This window comes from Labeo rohita, unplaced genomic scaffold, assembly GCF_022985175.1.
Source record: "Labeo rohita strain BAU-BD-2019 unplaced genomic scaffold, IGBB_LRoh.1.0 scaffold_1676, whole genome shotgun sequence".
Lineage (NCBI taxonomy): Eukaryota > Metazoa > Chordata > Actinopteri > Cypriniformes > Cyprinidae > Labeo > Labeo rohita.
In genome coordinates this window covers 1-15767 of record NW_026127864.1, presented here as the reverse complement: position 1 = coordinate 15767, position 15767 = coordinate 1, and the positions used below count along the sequence as shown (strand labels likewise).

At 34.8% G+C, this 15767-nt stretch overlaps 3 protein-coding genes across 6 annotated transcripts; all 3 read right to left on the bottom strand.

Annotated features, from left to right (window-relative positions):
• Positions 1 to 723: 723 nt before the first annotated feature.
• Positions 724 to 6726, bottom strand: LOC127158745 (zinc finger protein 239-like). Of its 4 annotated transcripts, XM_051101758.1 has the most exons (4): positions 5274 to 5417; positions 4135 to 4224; positions 3489 to 3619; positions 724 to 2034 (listed from the first exon to the last, which is right to left on the bottom strand). In XM_051101758.1, the coding sequence occupies exons 3-4, from the start codon at positions 3571 to 3573 to the stop codon at positions 929 to 931; spliced, it is 1191 nt and encodes a 396-aa protein (XP_050957715.1). In that variant the 5' UTR covers positions 3574 to 3619; positions 4135 to 4224; positions 5274 to 5417; the 3' UTR covers positions 724 to 928. The 4 variants fall into 4 exon arrangements, with proteins under 4 accessions (XP_050957715.1, XP_050957714.1, XP_050957716.1 ...); XM_051101757.1 differs by lacking the exon at positions 4135 to 4224 and having other exon boundaries at positions 5274 to 5419; XM_051101759.1 differs by lacking the exon at positions 4135 to 4224 and having other exon boundaries at positions 5365 to 5417.
• A 356-nt stretch (positions 6727 to 7082) lies between these two features.
• Positions 7083 to 9286, bottom strand: LOC127158746 (gastrula zinc finger protein XlCGF7.1-like). The gene is made up of 3 exons (XM_051101761.1): positions 9107 to 9286; positions 8031 to 8165; positions 7083 to 7826 (listed from the first exon to the last, which is right to left on the bottom strand). Exons 2-3 carry the CDS (start codon positions 8122 to 8124, stop codon positions 7144 to 7146), a joined length of 777 nt encoding a protein of 258 aa, XP_050957718.1. The 5' UTR covers positions 8125 to 8165; positions 9107 to 9286; the 3' UTR covers positions 7083 to 7143.
• A 3354-nt stretch (positions 9287 to 12640) lies between these two features.
• On the bottom strand, positions 12641 to 15762 carry LOC127158744 (zinc finger protein 3-like; the record flags this gene model as incomplete). Its single annotated transcript, XM_051101756.1, has 1 exon — positions 12641 to 15762. A coding segment is annotated over one exon (606 nt), but the record flags the coding sequence as incomplete, so codon positions are not given.
• Positions 15763 to 15767: the final 5 nt, after the last annotated feature.

Sequence of the window (15767 nt, the reverse complement as noted above, 5' to 3'; positions counted from 1 at the left end):
AGATGTAACGCTCATTATGGCCACGAAGCCCTGCCTTCTAAATAAAAGAGCCAATTTAATAGGCAGTTTGTTGTCAGATTTCATTACTGATTTCAAATATGAAATTTAATCGTAAACTGGGTTAGTTGCCTGCGAGAAGTGCTTCAAAGATAGCCGCCGAGTGAAAATGACTTGCCTTAAAGGGACTTTGGTCAAAGCCAAAAGTGTTTTTTGATTTTTTACAGTCTATGGTCAAAGCTCACCTTTGAATCTGTTAAAACACCAACAATTATATTTTAAACATTAAAAACACTACTTTGACTAAAGAACTTCCGCATATTGGTAGATTAACCATTAAAGAGACATAAAAATGACATTGGTAATCATCAATACTATTAGTTTAGGGCAGCTGTGGCACAAACCTTACATTGGGTGGTGGTCTAATAAATTAGTCAATATATACGATCTAATGAGATTGGTCAAAAAGTTATCCCTGCATGATCTAATTTAGCATCTTAAATCACTGTCATCCACTGTCTACTACACATTTCTTCTCCCTCTGTGTCTTTTAGACATTTTCTCCTCTGTTAAAGAAACTCTTAAGCCTCTTAAAAGACTGAGACAAACTACAGGATCACCGTAAATAAAACCTATTACTGAACATAACTAAAATACTCCAAAGCATCAATAAAAATCACACATAATCAGATGTCAGTGAAATGGAAATTTTATTATTTACCATTATACAAAGCCTACACAATTTTTATGTTGCATATTTATAATAATATTGCACTTATACATTAATAGAAAAAAAAACATCTCCACAAATCTTGTGACATTTCAAAGCAAAACATTATCATTAGTGCAAAATCATTTGCACTAATCTTATGTACTGTATCTGAATCTTACAGTATATACTTGAACTGTTAAATTGGTAGTAAAAATTGACTCACTCTGACACAGAACAATGCTTTTTAATATGAGTCACTAGAGCTGATGACTGAGTGAAACTCTTTCCACACTGAGTACAGTGGTACGGCTTCTCTCCAGTATGAACTCGCTCGTGCTTTTTCAGGTTTCCAGACTGAATGAAACACTTGTCACAATATGAGCACTTGTAAGGTTTTTCCCCAGTATGAATCCTTTGGTGCTGTTTCAGATAGGCAGCTGTAGTGAAGCTCTTCCCACACTCACAACACACATGAACTTTCACTTCATTATGTGTTTCCTGATGCTTTTTACAACTGTCCAGGTTTGAAAAACTCTTTCCGCAGAAAGAACACACATGAGGCTTCTCATCTGAATGAACTTTCAGGTGACTTTTTAGACGTGATGATGAAATAAACTTTTTACCACACTGATCACAGCTAAATGGCTTTTCTCCAGAGTGAATGTGCAGGTGATAACTGAGACCTGATGGACCAGCAAAATTCTTTCCACACTGATTACAGTGATACGGTTTCTCTCCAGTATGAACTAGCTCATGTGCTTTCAGGTTTCCAGACAGAATGAAACTCTTGTCACAATATGAGCACTTGTAAGGTTTTTCTCCAGTATGAATTCTTCGGTGCTGTTCCAGATAGTCAGCTCTAGTAAAGCTCTTCCCACATTCAATGCATATGTACTCTTTCACATTATTATGTATTTTCTGATGCTGTTTATAATTGGCCAGCCATGAAAACCTCTTTCCACAGTAAGAACATACATGAGGCTTCTCATCTGAATGAACTTGCTGGTGTTGTTTTAGACTTGATGATGAAATAAACTTTTTACCACACTGATCGCAATTAAATGGCTTTTCTCCAGAGTGAAAAAGCAGATGTTTACGGAGATTTCCTGCATCAGTGAAACCCTTTCCACACTGAGGGCATGTGTGTGGTTTCTCTCCAGTGTGGATTCTCATGTGTCTATTAAGGTGTCCTTTTTCTCTGAAACACTTTCCACACTGTGAGCAGATGTGCAGCAGTTCGGCTTTTTGTCTTAAAGTTTTGATTTTACAGTGTTCCTCCTCCACTTCATTTATCTCATGTCTTGGCTGTTTTACTTCCATCCAGTCTAAAATAAATAAATGATGATGTTAAAATTCATGAACTTGATTTAATAGCAGAAACCAAACAAGGTCACATATTTATCTGTGAGTATCAAGTTAGCTCTGAAATTCTATGTTAATATGATACGATAATTTATCATTTATATTGCTTATTATTAAAGGAGAAGTCCACTTCCAAAACAAAGATTCACATATAATGTACTCACCCCCTTGTCATCCAAGATGTTCATGTCTTTCTTTCTTCAGTCGTAAAGAAATTATGTTTTTTGAGGAAAACATTGCAGCATTTTTCTCCATATAATGGACTGATATGATGCCCAGATTTTAAACTTCCAAAATGCAGTTTAAATGCGGCTTCATACGATCCCAAATGCGGTTGTAAACGATCCCAGCTGAGGAAGAAGGGTCTTATCTAGCAAAACCGTTATATTTATAAAAAATAGTACAATTTATACACATTTCCCAGCAAGCAATTTTTGGTCTAAAAAACGTATATTAGCCGTTGAAACACAGCCTAGATGTCTACGCTAAAATAAGTTTGTCATTGGGCTGTCAGTGAAAATTTAATAGACGTCTAAACATAGCCCTAGAATAGACTATAAATATATATATATATATAAATATATAGAAATATAGAAATAAAAACCAAACACCTTGTAAACGCTGTTGACTTTGCTTACATGATGAAATATCATGTATCTCACAAGTATTTTGCCAAAAAATTACATGTAACTAAATTCAAGATTATTTGGTCTAGAAGTGGGTTACAAATAGCCGGACTATATCGGGTCTATAGTTAGACTAGACGTTGAAATGACGACTATTGCTTGCTGGGTTCTTTCTCAAATGCTCGTCTTGTCTTGCTGTCCCTGAACTCTGTGTATTCTGGCTCTGCATCGCTGCAGAAGTACAGACCCAGTCTTTGCAAAGTGAACATGCAAAGAAAGTCAAACACCCTTAACAAAAAAGGTAAAACAGCGATATAGGATGATTTTGAAGTTGAGGGAGAACATGAGATGGGAGTTTTTCGACATACCCTAACTGTCATGAACCATAACAAAAACAGTCCAGGCAGAGTAAGACAAGATGCACATTTTTGATATTATAAAATATATAAATTGTATTATTTTTATGAAAATAACCAATCATTACGCAAGATAAGACCGTTCTTCCTTGACTGGGATTGTTTACAACCACATTTGGGATCATTTGAAGCCGCATTTAATCTGCATTTTGGAAGTTCAAACTCTGGGCACCATATCAGTCCATTATATGGAGAAAAATGCTAAAATGTTTTCCTGAAAAAACATCATGTCTTTACGACCGAAGAAAGAAAGACATGAACATCTTGGATGACAAGGGGGTGAGTACATTATATGTGAATCTTTGTTTTGGAGGTGGACTTCTCCTTTATTGTTTCTTAGCAGTCAGCAATGAATAATAAAGTATGAACACCAACCTGTTTGTTCTTCAGTATCTTCATGTTTTATTCTGGATGGTTCTGGATCACTCATGTCATCAATCTCCACTTTAACAAACTCCATCTTTAAAAGTCACACAGATTTCAGCTGCTGCACCTGGAGTTTGTACCTGTAATGTAGGATGAATATTCCTCACCTTTTTAACCTAGTAAAAGCACAAACCCCGGCCACAGAAATATCAGTATTTTATTTCTACAGAGAGAATTCTATTAGTGCAATGAGTTGACTTTAGCAATACTTGTTGCATTGTGACAGTTCAAGAATGGGAAGAATCGCTTTTTATGTTTTTTCCCCCCTAAGTCTGCACTCCTGTATATCAACAAGTATTAAACATAATTGTTTTTAGCAAACATACCTTTCAATATTCTTATTTTAAGGACATATATGGTTCATTTCTAGAGATATGGAGATATGACATATATTTTCATTATGGCTGGGTATCGTTAGAATCTGACGTTAGAATCAATTCCAATTTCGCTTATCGATTCCGATTCTTTTTCGATTCCTAGTTTAGATTCTAAGGTGATATCAAGCATATTTATTCTGTTTCTTTTTTGCTAAACATTTAGTTGCAGCTGAATACCATGAATGAAAATCAACAGGGTACATACAAACAAGACTTACTTAAGAGCTGTTTGCAAAATAGAGCTGTGTGATTCTGGATAGATTGGGTTGTTGTTATTGTTAATTGGAAGTTGTGGTTCTCTTACGATTCTGAAGAAAAAAAACCCAGACAACTAACCAAAATCACATGTAGGGCTAATTTATAGGTGAATGATTCAGTGATTCACTAAAGATTTACTTGGTCCATTACTGGATAAATCAGTATTTTTGAATAAATGATCAAAGACAAATACATCATTAACAGCCCCCTTTCGCCATCTACTGGCATAACTTCTTTAATATCTTTATCATTATTTGGAATGACAAATTAACTTTTAAAAGAATGATTTACTCTATTTTGATTTCTACCGTACATATCAGAGTTTATATCCAGACTATAAACTTTTATCCCAGTACTTCTGTAATTATTTGAATGTTTGTAACACAGAAATAATAAACTGTGTGGTTGAAAAGACTGTGAAACTGTTCATATACATCATTCATAGCCTACATGACAGTGGCTATTATCCTTACATACTACTGTGATTATTTCATAAAGTGATGATCCTGTAGTTTGTCTCAGTCTGTTGACACACAATGAAATGTGCTTAATGTGCCAATTTACAGAAGATCTCAGACATCATCATAATGAATGAGGAGAAAACAGGAACTATTGGCTTTTCAGCAGCTCAGTTAAACATTATGCCTCTGTTTCTGTTTCACTAATTGTCTTGTTACACTCTTTTATTTTTCTTAGTTGATTCGCACTATTATAATTCTAATTTTATCCAGAAACACTACAATTACTTTGAAAATACAAATGTACAAATATTTGGCGTTGCAATAAAGTACCTAACTGGATGAATTAATAGACTTTGGAAATACATTAAGTAGTTACAATCATTTCAAGGTGGATAAATGTGAAAACTGAGTGTGAATCCTGATTTAACAGCAGAAAACAACAGAGATCAGGTATCAGTCTGTGGTATCAGATATTTGATGTGTCAAAGCTTAGTTCTGTCATTCACTTGTTACTGCTGTACCGGGTCATGATCATTTAAATGCATTTCTGTATCATTTATCATCCATATACTGATCGATATTTCACAGCTAACGTTACCAAAACAATAAAAAATGAAGAATCGAGAATGTAAACCAACCTGTTTGTTTCTCGGTATCTTTCTATTTTATTCTGGATGGTTCTGAATCACTCATGTCTTCAATCTCCTCTTTAATAAACTCAATATTTACCATAGTATGTCTCAGATTTCAGCACTCGACTCTCCGCTTTTCTCAGCTCGTCGTGTTTTTGTTCTTTTGTATTTGTATGAAAAACTCGAAAACGCTTTAGTGTATTGCTGACACCTGCTGGAAACTCATGGTAACACACACATACATGTAGGGTTTTCATGTTTTATGAGAATTCTAACTGAGAATCTATTACTAAACAACTAAATACTATAATGCACAAACAAAAAAAAAAAAATCACACATAATCAGAATATTCGCATCATTACACAGAGCCTATACGATTTTTATGTTGCAGAGAAATGTATAAATATCTTAGAAATAGAAAAATGTTTTATGCTTTAGAAACTCACTCTAAAATACCAAAATGTGACCAAAATACTTTTGCTGTTCTCCAACAAAACTAATCATCTGAGCAAATCTCATATTTACTGTATCTGAATATTACAATATTTACTCGAAATGTTGAATTGGTAGTAAAAATTTGCTCACTCTGACACAAAACAATGCTTTTTAATATGAGTCGCTAGAGTTGATGACTAAGTGAATCTCTTTCCACACTGAGTACAGTGGTACGGCTTCACTCCAGTGTGAACTCGCTCGTGCCTTTTCAGGTTTCCAGACAGAGTAAAACTCTTGTTACAATATGAGCACTTGTAAGGTTTTTCTCCAGTGTGAATTCTTTGGTGCAGTTTCAGACAGTCAGCTGTAATAAAGTTCCTCCCACACTCAAAGCACATGTAATCTCTCACTTTATTATGTATTTTCTGATGCTGTTTATAACTGGCCAGCCTTGAAAATCGCTTTCCACACTAAGAACACACATGAGGCTTCTCATCTGAATAAACATTCAGGTGTTTTTTTAAACATGATAGTAAAGAAGTAAACTTTTTACCATGCTGATCAAAGTTAAATGGCTTTACTTCATGATGAACATGTAGATGATAACTAAAACCTGATGCTGCAGTAAAACTCTTTCCACATTGAGGGCATGTGTACGGTTTCTCTCCAGTGTGGATTCTCATGTGCACATTAAGGTTTTGTTTTTTTCTGAAACTTTTTCTACAGTGTGAGCAGGTGTGTAGCTGTTTGGCTTTTTTTCTATGTTCCTTTTCAACTTCATTCAGTTTCACTCTTTGTTGTTTTACTTCAATCCAGTCTAAAATAAACAAATTGCGTGGTTAAAATCAAGTGAATTGGATCTTTGTTACATTAATATTTCAAAACAGTCAACAATGAAGAATCAAGAATAGACACCAACCTGTTTGTTCTTCAGTATCTTCATGTTTTATTCTGGATGGTTCTGGATCACTCATGTCGTCAATCTCCTCTTTAATAAACTAAATATTTACCATAGTATGTGTCAGATTTCAGCACTCAACTCTCCGCTTCTCTCTTCTGCTCGTTGTGTTTTTGCTCTTTTGTATTTGTATGGCAAACTCGAAAACGCTTTAGTGTTTTTCTGCCACCTGCTGAAAATTACTGGTGACAACTTGCAGGATTTAGGCAGGGTTTTCATGTTTTATCTATTATCAAATGAGCTGCTGAAAAGCCAATAGTTCCTGTTTTCACCTCATTCATTATGATGATGTCTGAGATCTTCTGTAAATTGGCACATTTCATTGTGTGTCAACAGACTGAGACAAACTACAGGATCATCACTGGACAACTAAATACTTTAATAGACTAACACATCAATAAAAATCACACATAATCATAGATGTCAGTAAAATGGAAATTTATTATACAGAGCCTATGCAACTTTTATGTTAAAAAAAGTGCTCACTTTGACACAGAACAGTATTTTCTAATATGAGTCACAAGACTTGGTGACTGATTAAAACTCTTTCCACACCGAGTACAGTGGTACGGCTTCTCTCTAGTATGAACTCGCTCATGTACTTTCATGTTTCCAGAATGAGTGAAAGTCTTGTCACAATATGAGCACTTGTAAGGTTTTTCTCCAGTGTGAATTCTTTGGTGCTGTTTCAAACAGTAAGCTGTAGCAAAGCTCTTCCCACACTCACAACACACATGATCTCTCACTTCATTATGCATTTTCTGGTGACGTTTAAAATTACATACCCTTGAAAATCTCTTTCCACAGTACGAACACACATGAGGCTTCTCATTTGAATGAACCTTCAGGTGTGCTTTTAGTTGTGATGAATATACAAACTTTTTACCACACTGATCACAGCTAAATGGCTTTTCTCCAGAGTGAATCAGCATATGATAATTGAGACTCGATGCATCAAAAAAGCTCTTTCCACACTGAGGGCATGTGTACGGTTTCTCTCCAGTGTGGATTCGTATGTGTCTTGTAAGATGTCCTTTGTATTGGAAACTCTTTCCACACTGTGTGCAGGTGTGCAGCTGTTGCACTTTTCTTGAAGTTTTGATTTTACAATGTTCCTCCTCCACTTTATTCATTTCATGTCCTTGCTGTTTTACTTCAATCCAGTCTAAAATAAACAAATAGTGTGGTTAAAATCAGTGAACCTGATTTAATAGCAAAAACTAAAAGAGGTCACATATATATCTGTATCAAGTATCTGATCTTTAATGTGCCAATGGTTGGATCAGAATTTAGATCTGCTGTTTTACTGAAACAGCAGCTTTAATGTTTCTCAGCAGTCAACAATAAAGAATCAAGAACGGACACCAACCTGTTTGTTCCTCAGTATCTTCGTGTTTTATTCTGGATGGTTCTGGATCACTCATGTCATCAATCTCCTCTTTAATAAACTCCATCTTTACCATAGTATGTCACAGATTTCAGCTGCTGCACCTGGAGTTTGTTCCTGTAATGTAGGATGATGTGAATATTCCTCACCTTTTAAACCCAGTTAAAGCACAAACCCCGCCCACCACAGATTCTAAAGATTTCATTGGTTGTGTCAATCACAGTGATCACCTGCTGAAACAAATCCAGAGGCTTGTTTTAGAAAGGAGGTTATGGGAAAACTCTCAGTATGTTAACCCTGAAATAAAGGAGACTTTGGGATATTTTGACTGTAAACAACAAGACAACAACACAAAGTAAGAAAACGCAAATCTTTTCAAATCTGAGTTTCCAATCTCAGGGTAAGTCTACTCAGAGTTAAAATTTTTAATCAGAAATGGCTGAACCTCCTTATTGAACAGCCCCAGTACAAACCTGTAACCTTAGTATAGTGTTATTTTATTTCAAACCAAATTTCAGAAACCTCCTTAACTCAAAATTGTCATTTTGTTCAGAAGTACCAGAACAAAAATGATAAAATAAAAGTTCAGTAAATTGCCATTTTAATCTGGGATTGGGTGTCAAATTATAGGGTGTAAAAAATAACTTTAAAAAGATGACAGCATTGTTATTTTATTTTTACAAAAAGATTGGTAATTCTACTAGCAGTTGACTTGTAGTGAGAGTTCAAGAATGGAAAAACCCAGTTATCTTAACAAGTATTAAAGATATATCAATAACCTCTCAAGTGGTTAATGATTCTTAAAGTGCCCCTATTGTGCCATTTTAAATGTTGCTAATATTGTTTTAATAGACCCCCAAAACAGGTTTACATGTATGCAAGGTCAAAAAAACACTTCGGTTTTCTCCAAAAATAGACTGATTTGAAGAATCAGTCTCCCTAAACCCGTGAGCCCTCACTGCTGTCACTGGTCAGATGGCGCAGAAATGCCCATTGCCATAACTGACTGACAGCCCTGGATACTTGTCAATACATAGAAAAGATGGCATTGATTTTACCTTAACAATTCGAGCCAGAGTCTGATGATGAAAAGGCTGAAGTGGCTGATCGACAAGCACGGTCTACCGTGGAAAGTGCTCACAATTTGCTTATGTAAGCGAACCGGGCACACCTCTATGTTGTAAACTTCAACACTGTATAATGCATTAAGGCGGATTTCACACTGAACGCGGAAAGCAGGCCAGGCCCAGGCCGCTGGGTTCAGTGCAGCCCTTCAGAGTGCAGCAGCAAAAGTTCATTTGAACAACTCAGTTGAACTTTGTCCGCGGTGTGCGCGCTCCACTGCGCGTGCGCTTTGGTCGAGACAGAAACAATTTCAAATTCAATTCAATTCAATTCAATTCAAATTTATTTGTATAGCGCTTTTCACGATACATATCGTTGCAAAGCAGCTTTACACCAAACTGACGTTTTTACAATATATGTAGTAGTAGCTTGATGTACATATGGCAGAGATGTGTGGTAAAGATCAATTAATGACGTAATCAAACAGACAAAGAACACTATAAATTAGTAGCAGAATTCGGTTGTGCTGTATGTTGTTTCAGGGTTGGTATCATCTGAAGTCCTCTGTGGGGTTGGCATCATCTCTTCTCAACTGTTCTGGATCCACACTGGAGCTTGTGAATTCCTAGTTTCCTGGCAGAAACAAAGAACAAATAGGAACATAATTAGCGTAGCTGCTGTTCAAACTAAGAAAAGAAAGATTTGTTAAAAGCTAAAAGATTAATAATGAGCATTTGATCAGATATAACTGCAGGAAAAGTTTATGAGATGCATTATTTGAATGCTTGGCTAAAAAGATGTGTCTTTAATCTAGATTTAAACATTTAAACGTCATCAAGAAGGCTGTTCCAGAGTTTGGGTGCCAAATATGAAAAAGCTCTACCTCCTTTAGTGGACTTTGCTATCCTAGGTACTACCAACAGTCCAGAGTTTTGTGACCTTAGGGAGCGTGATGGATTGTAGCGTGGTAGAAGACTAGTTAGGTACGCAGGAGCTAAACCGTTAAGTGCCTTATAGGTAAGAAGTATTATTTTATAGCTGATGCGGAACCTAATAGGTAGCCAAGCCGTCCTCGCAGGGCGGAAGCGATTGAAACGAATGGGTTTCATAGCACAGCGCTTTCCGCATTCGGTGTGAAAGCCGCTTCATGCGCCATCGTTTATCATTACTCCAACTAATGAGACAGACAGACAGTCAAGCTGCATCAATCACAAATTGTCAGACTACAGCGGGTCCACAGCTGAACAACAGAACTACACAAGCGTGACTTAGCCGGTTAGCATGACATTTTTTTTTTTTTTTATTGAACATATTGAATATAATATACATATACAGTGGCACTAACAAATGTAAGTAAACAGATACCTAGCAAGGCACATATCTAACAAAACAGATACAGAGTACCAGTAAAAATTACATATATTCTGTGAAAAGGATCAAAAAGAAAGGAAAAGGAAAAATAAATAAGTAAATAAATAATGTGTAAATAGGGGTCTTTTATCCCTCTTCATGTAAATCAAGTTTTCTTACTATTTCAACAAGTTTCTGGGCCTTTTTACCTTTCATATATTCTAAAGACCGAAAGTAATTATTAAGAAAGTCTTTTTTAAAAACAGAAAAGTAAGGTTTTGTCTTCATACATTTGCATTTGTGAAGAAAAAAAATTGCCCAGAATCAGCATTATATTAATAAAAAAATCATTCTTTTTATCATCTAACATTATTCCGAACATAATGTGGTTTCTAACAAAATTGGGCAGTGACTGGATTTTTGTCTCCAACCAATACGACATATTTTCCCAGAAAATTCTGGAATACACACAAAAAAAGAAAAGATGATCAGTTGTCTCTATGTCAATTTGACAGAAAATACAGGCATTTTCTTCAAAATTAAACCGGTGTCTTAAACACTCACCCGAGGGATATATAGCATTAAATATTTTGAAATTAGTTTCCTTTGCTTTAGAAGCCACTGGAAAGCTAATATACTGTGTCCGTAGTTTTTTAATAGTTGGTTTATCATAACTTTGCAAAATATTGTTGTGGTATAAAGATATTGGATATAGTACAGGATTGAAACAAGAGCTAATAATTTGTTGGGAAGCACTGCTTTGAGGTCGTTACCATTAAAGAGAAGTGATGGGAGTTCACATGACCCATCTGGAATGTTGACAATAGTGTTTTGTGCTAGACTTATAAAACTTTTTGGAATGGCCTTTAAAACACGCTCAAATTGCTTATGTTCACAGTGTAAACTGTATTTGGAACAGAAGTCACTGAAAGATAACAAACTCCCATCATCATTCATCAAATGAAGAACTGACCAAACACCTTTTTCAAGCCAACCGGTTAGCATGACATGTGCAGGGTTGTTATACAACACAACTACGTATTTTTAACGATGGCTAGAAAATACAATCTTTGTAGATTCATCATCTTTTGGAAGTGACTATAAAACAATTTCACTCACAGCGGAGGATACAGCGTCTTCCGTATAATGTACGTGAGGTAAACCACATGGAAATTTATGGGTGGGCAAGTTGTTCGTGACGTAGAACATGGGTGGACATTATGCAAATGTGTTACTTCGTGACGTGTGGCCATAACAGAAAAAGATTCGAAATCCTGACGACTCGTTCAGGCAAATGCACTGTAAAATCCAATAGTTTACCTTACTTAGATATAATTAGTTATCTTTACTTAGTTGCTATACTTACTAGGTTTTATGAAGTTACAGCTACTTTCAAGCAAGTAAAACAATTTACTTACTACTTTGAGTGACGCTTACTTAAAATATTCAAGTAGCCACAAAGGAACCAATGACATTAATAAACCAGTGAGAGGCAGCAGTGCACAAATATGTTGCTAATTTGCAAAATAACAACAGAAGAAGAAGTAAAGCAATTTTTTTTGAGGTGGCAGTTGTTAATCTGCAGTTATTTTTCACTAATTACATTCACTCATTTCCCAAAGTCATCTTGAATGTTGTTTCAATACAACTATATATTTGAGAGAACATCACATAAGCTGACTTCATAAATTGATGTTGATTTTCATAAAATGTTGTTGGTGTGTCTTATTTTATTTATTTTTTTGTATTTATTTATTTATTTATTTTTTACTTACCATTATAGTGATTAATGTTCCGTTTGGTTGGGCACTTGGAACTTTGTTTTTCTTATTATAATTTTCTTCCTATTGATGCAGTAATGCAATACGAAGTCATAGTTTTTGATTTCAAGGGAAGAAAAGTAATAAGTGGGTTGCTTTTAGAAGGTAACCTCCTAATTCTGATATTTTGGTTAGCTAAATCTTTTAATTCTTTAGCTAATGTATTTTTTTATATTTATTGATGATGTTTTACAATACAATTTATTGTTCTTCCTAAACACCTTGAGACACTTTATTGGGTTGAGACAGTCTTTTAATATTTGTGGTAATGTGCTAAAGTCACAAACTTCAACATTTAGCACATGAATCACAACAATGGTAACAATTCAATTTTATTTATTTTTACTAATTGTGACAATAACCATTATATTATTTTATTTTCTATTTTTGTTGTGCTACTACTGACACAAGCCAGTAAATAAAATTAGCAAATAAAAACAACAGCAGTAAAACAAAGCAATTGCATAATTTATTCATGCCGCAATGCACTCTGGGAGTCAGTGAGTAGCTATACTAAGTCAAGTGTAAGCCTAAAGTAAATGATTAAGTACCCTCTACAGTTCTTTTTTAGTTACTAGAACATTCATGTAAGTAAACTATACTAACTAAGCATTTGTCAGTACAACATACTATTCCTATTTCACTTTACTTAGTTTTTTTAAGGCAATTGGTTTGCATGCTTTTTTTAAGTAAGCCCAACTAATTAGATTTTACAGTGTGTGAGCCGACTCTTTTTGTGGATAGACAGTAACTTTATGTATCGTGCACTGTCGGCTTCACAACTTTGCAGATAGTTTATGTTCACATACAGCTACATGAAACACTACATGAAAGGTCATATTTGAAAAGGCATGATAGGGGCACTTTAACAAACATTTCTTTCAATATTCAAATTTTTAAGGACATATATAGTTCAATTCTAGAGATCTGAAGTGTGTAACTTTTCATAGCTGATAACATTTTGTATTTTAAAAAGGAATGCTTGAAGAAGATATAACGTTGAAACTACAAATACATCTTATTTCTCACTATCTAAACAACTGCATTAAACATACTTGTCTGAAAACCAAAAATATATTTTTCCGAAAGTGTGCCTGTGACAAAAGAAGTACTAAAAATATCTCAATAGATCATTTCGCTAGATGTAAACAACACTGGTCCAGAAGTGCTTCCTGTTTTTTTGTTTTTTTATTTTTTTATTTTTTATTTCACATATACAAATACATCTTAAAGCTGCTAATGTAACATTTTCATCCAGTCAAACGTTATGTTGGTTGTATTTTTTGTGATGTTTGTGTCAAGTAAAAAAAAAAAAGAAGAAGAAACAGGAAGTGTATCGGGACCAGTATGTTTACATCTAGCGAAATGGTCTATATGATTTTAGATTCTGATTCTGAATCCTCATTTTAAAGCCCTACACTCTTAAAAATAAAGGTGCTTAAAAGGTTCTTCACAGCGATGCCATAGAAGAACCATTTTTGGTTCCACAAAGAACCATTCAGCCAAAAGTTCTTTAAAGAACCATCTCTTTCTTACCTTTTTATAATCTGAAGAACCTTCTTTCGCCACAAAGAACCTTTTGTGACAGAAAGGTTCTTCAGATGTTAAAAGTTATTTATGAAACCATTTAGACAAAAAAAGTTCTTCTGTGGCATTGTGAAACCTTTATTTTTTAAAGTGTATATGGTTAAATCCCAGCAATATGAGGATCACAATGCAGCTCTATGAGTAAATTGTTGATTTTTTCTCCTTTTGCTGAAACGTATTTAAAGAGGAATGTCTGAAAAACAAATAATCTTGAAACCAGAAATGCAGCTTGTTTCTTTCTATCAAACCAAATGAACCATATAGGACCTTAAAACCTGAGGGATAAAAGCTAAAAACACACATCAATAGGTGATTATCTCATAAAGTGATGATCTTGTAGTTTGTCTCAGTCTGTTGACACACAATAAAATGTGCTTAAATGTGCCAATTTACAGAAGATCTCAGACATCATCATAATGAATGAGGTGAAAACAGGAAACTATTGGCTTTTCAGCAGCTCAGTTAAACATTATGCCTCTGTTTCTGTCAGACTATTGTTTCACTAATTGTCAGTTACACGTTTTTTTAATGTGGCAAATGCAAAACTGCAATTACTTGGACAATGCTGGAAAATTATCGAACTTGATGAATGGATAGACTTTGCTTTTTATGACAACATTTGAACAACATTATGCTTTTTCATAAGAATCACTAGAGTTTAATGCACACTTTCATTCTTCATGAGGATTTTCAAAGACATATTGGGCTTTATTCATGAAACACAAGCAGATGGAATTTTTGTGTAAATCGTTTTTAAAGCCATTCTGCATAAATTAATTCATGAAAGTGTTCGTATTTTCAAAATGTCAGTTGGTACAAAAGAAATGTGCACCTGTATGCCATGTAAAACATTCTTGTGTTCTTTTTGGCAAACTGATGACCCTGAATTTTGATGCATTACTAACTGGTTTGTTTAACAGCGTTTGTCACAGTCAGTTTTCATTATGTGAATGAAGGAGGGGCGGGACAAATACTACACTGACCAACCATCTTATGGTACTTGAACAACAACTTTCATTTTAAATATATAAAAGTATTGCATTTATAAATAACTCTCTTTTCTTACATATTTTGTCAATGTCTTAATGAGTAGGCAATCAAAAAAATAATAAAAAAACATCAATGTAAGATTTAAGTGACTAAATACAAACAAAACAGAAAAAAGGCATCTTCCACAAACCTTGTGGTATTCACAGCAAAATTAATAATTTGAACTAATCTCATATTTACTGTACCAGAATCTCACATTGTTGACTTTAAATACTGGATCTGTAGAAAACATTTGCTCACTTTGACACAGAACAATGCTTCTTAATATGAGTCACTAGAGCTGCTGACTGTGTGAAACTCTTTCCACACTGAGTGCACTGGTACGGCTTTTCGCCAGTATGAATTCGCTCATGCTTTTTCAGGTGTTCACACCAAATGAAACTCTTATCACAATATGAGCACTTGTAAGGTCTTTCTCCAGTATGGATTTTTTGGTGTTGTTTCAGATAGACAGCTGTAGTAAAGCTCTTCCCACACTCACAACACACATGATCTCTCACTTCATTATGTGTTTTTTGGTGCCGTTTACAACTGTTCAGCCTTGAAAAACCCTTTCCACAGAGAGAACACACATGAGGCTTCTCGCCTGAATGAATTTTCAGGTGACTTTTTAGACCTGATGAGGAATGATATGTTTTTCCACACTGATCACAGTTAAATGGCTTTTCTCCAGAGTGGATGTGCACATGATAACGGAGACCTGATGCATCAGCAAAACTCTTTCCACACTGAGTACAGTGGTACGGCTTTTCTCCAGTATGAACTATCTCATGTGCTTTCAGCTTTCCAGACCGAGTAAATCTCTTGTCACAATATGAGCACTTGTAAGGTCTTTCTCCAGTATGAA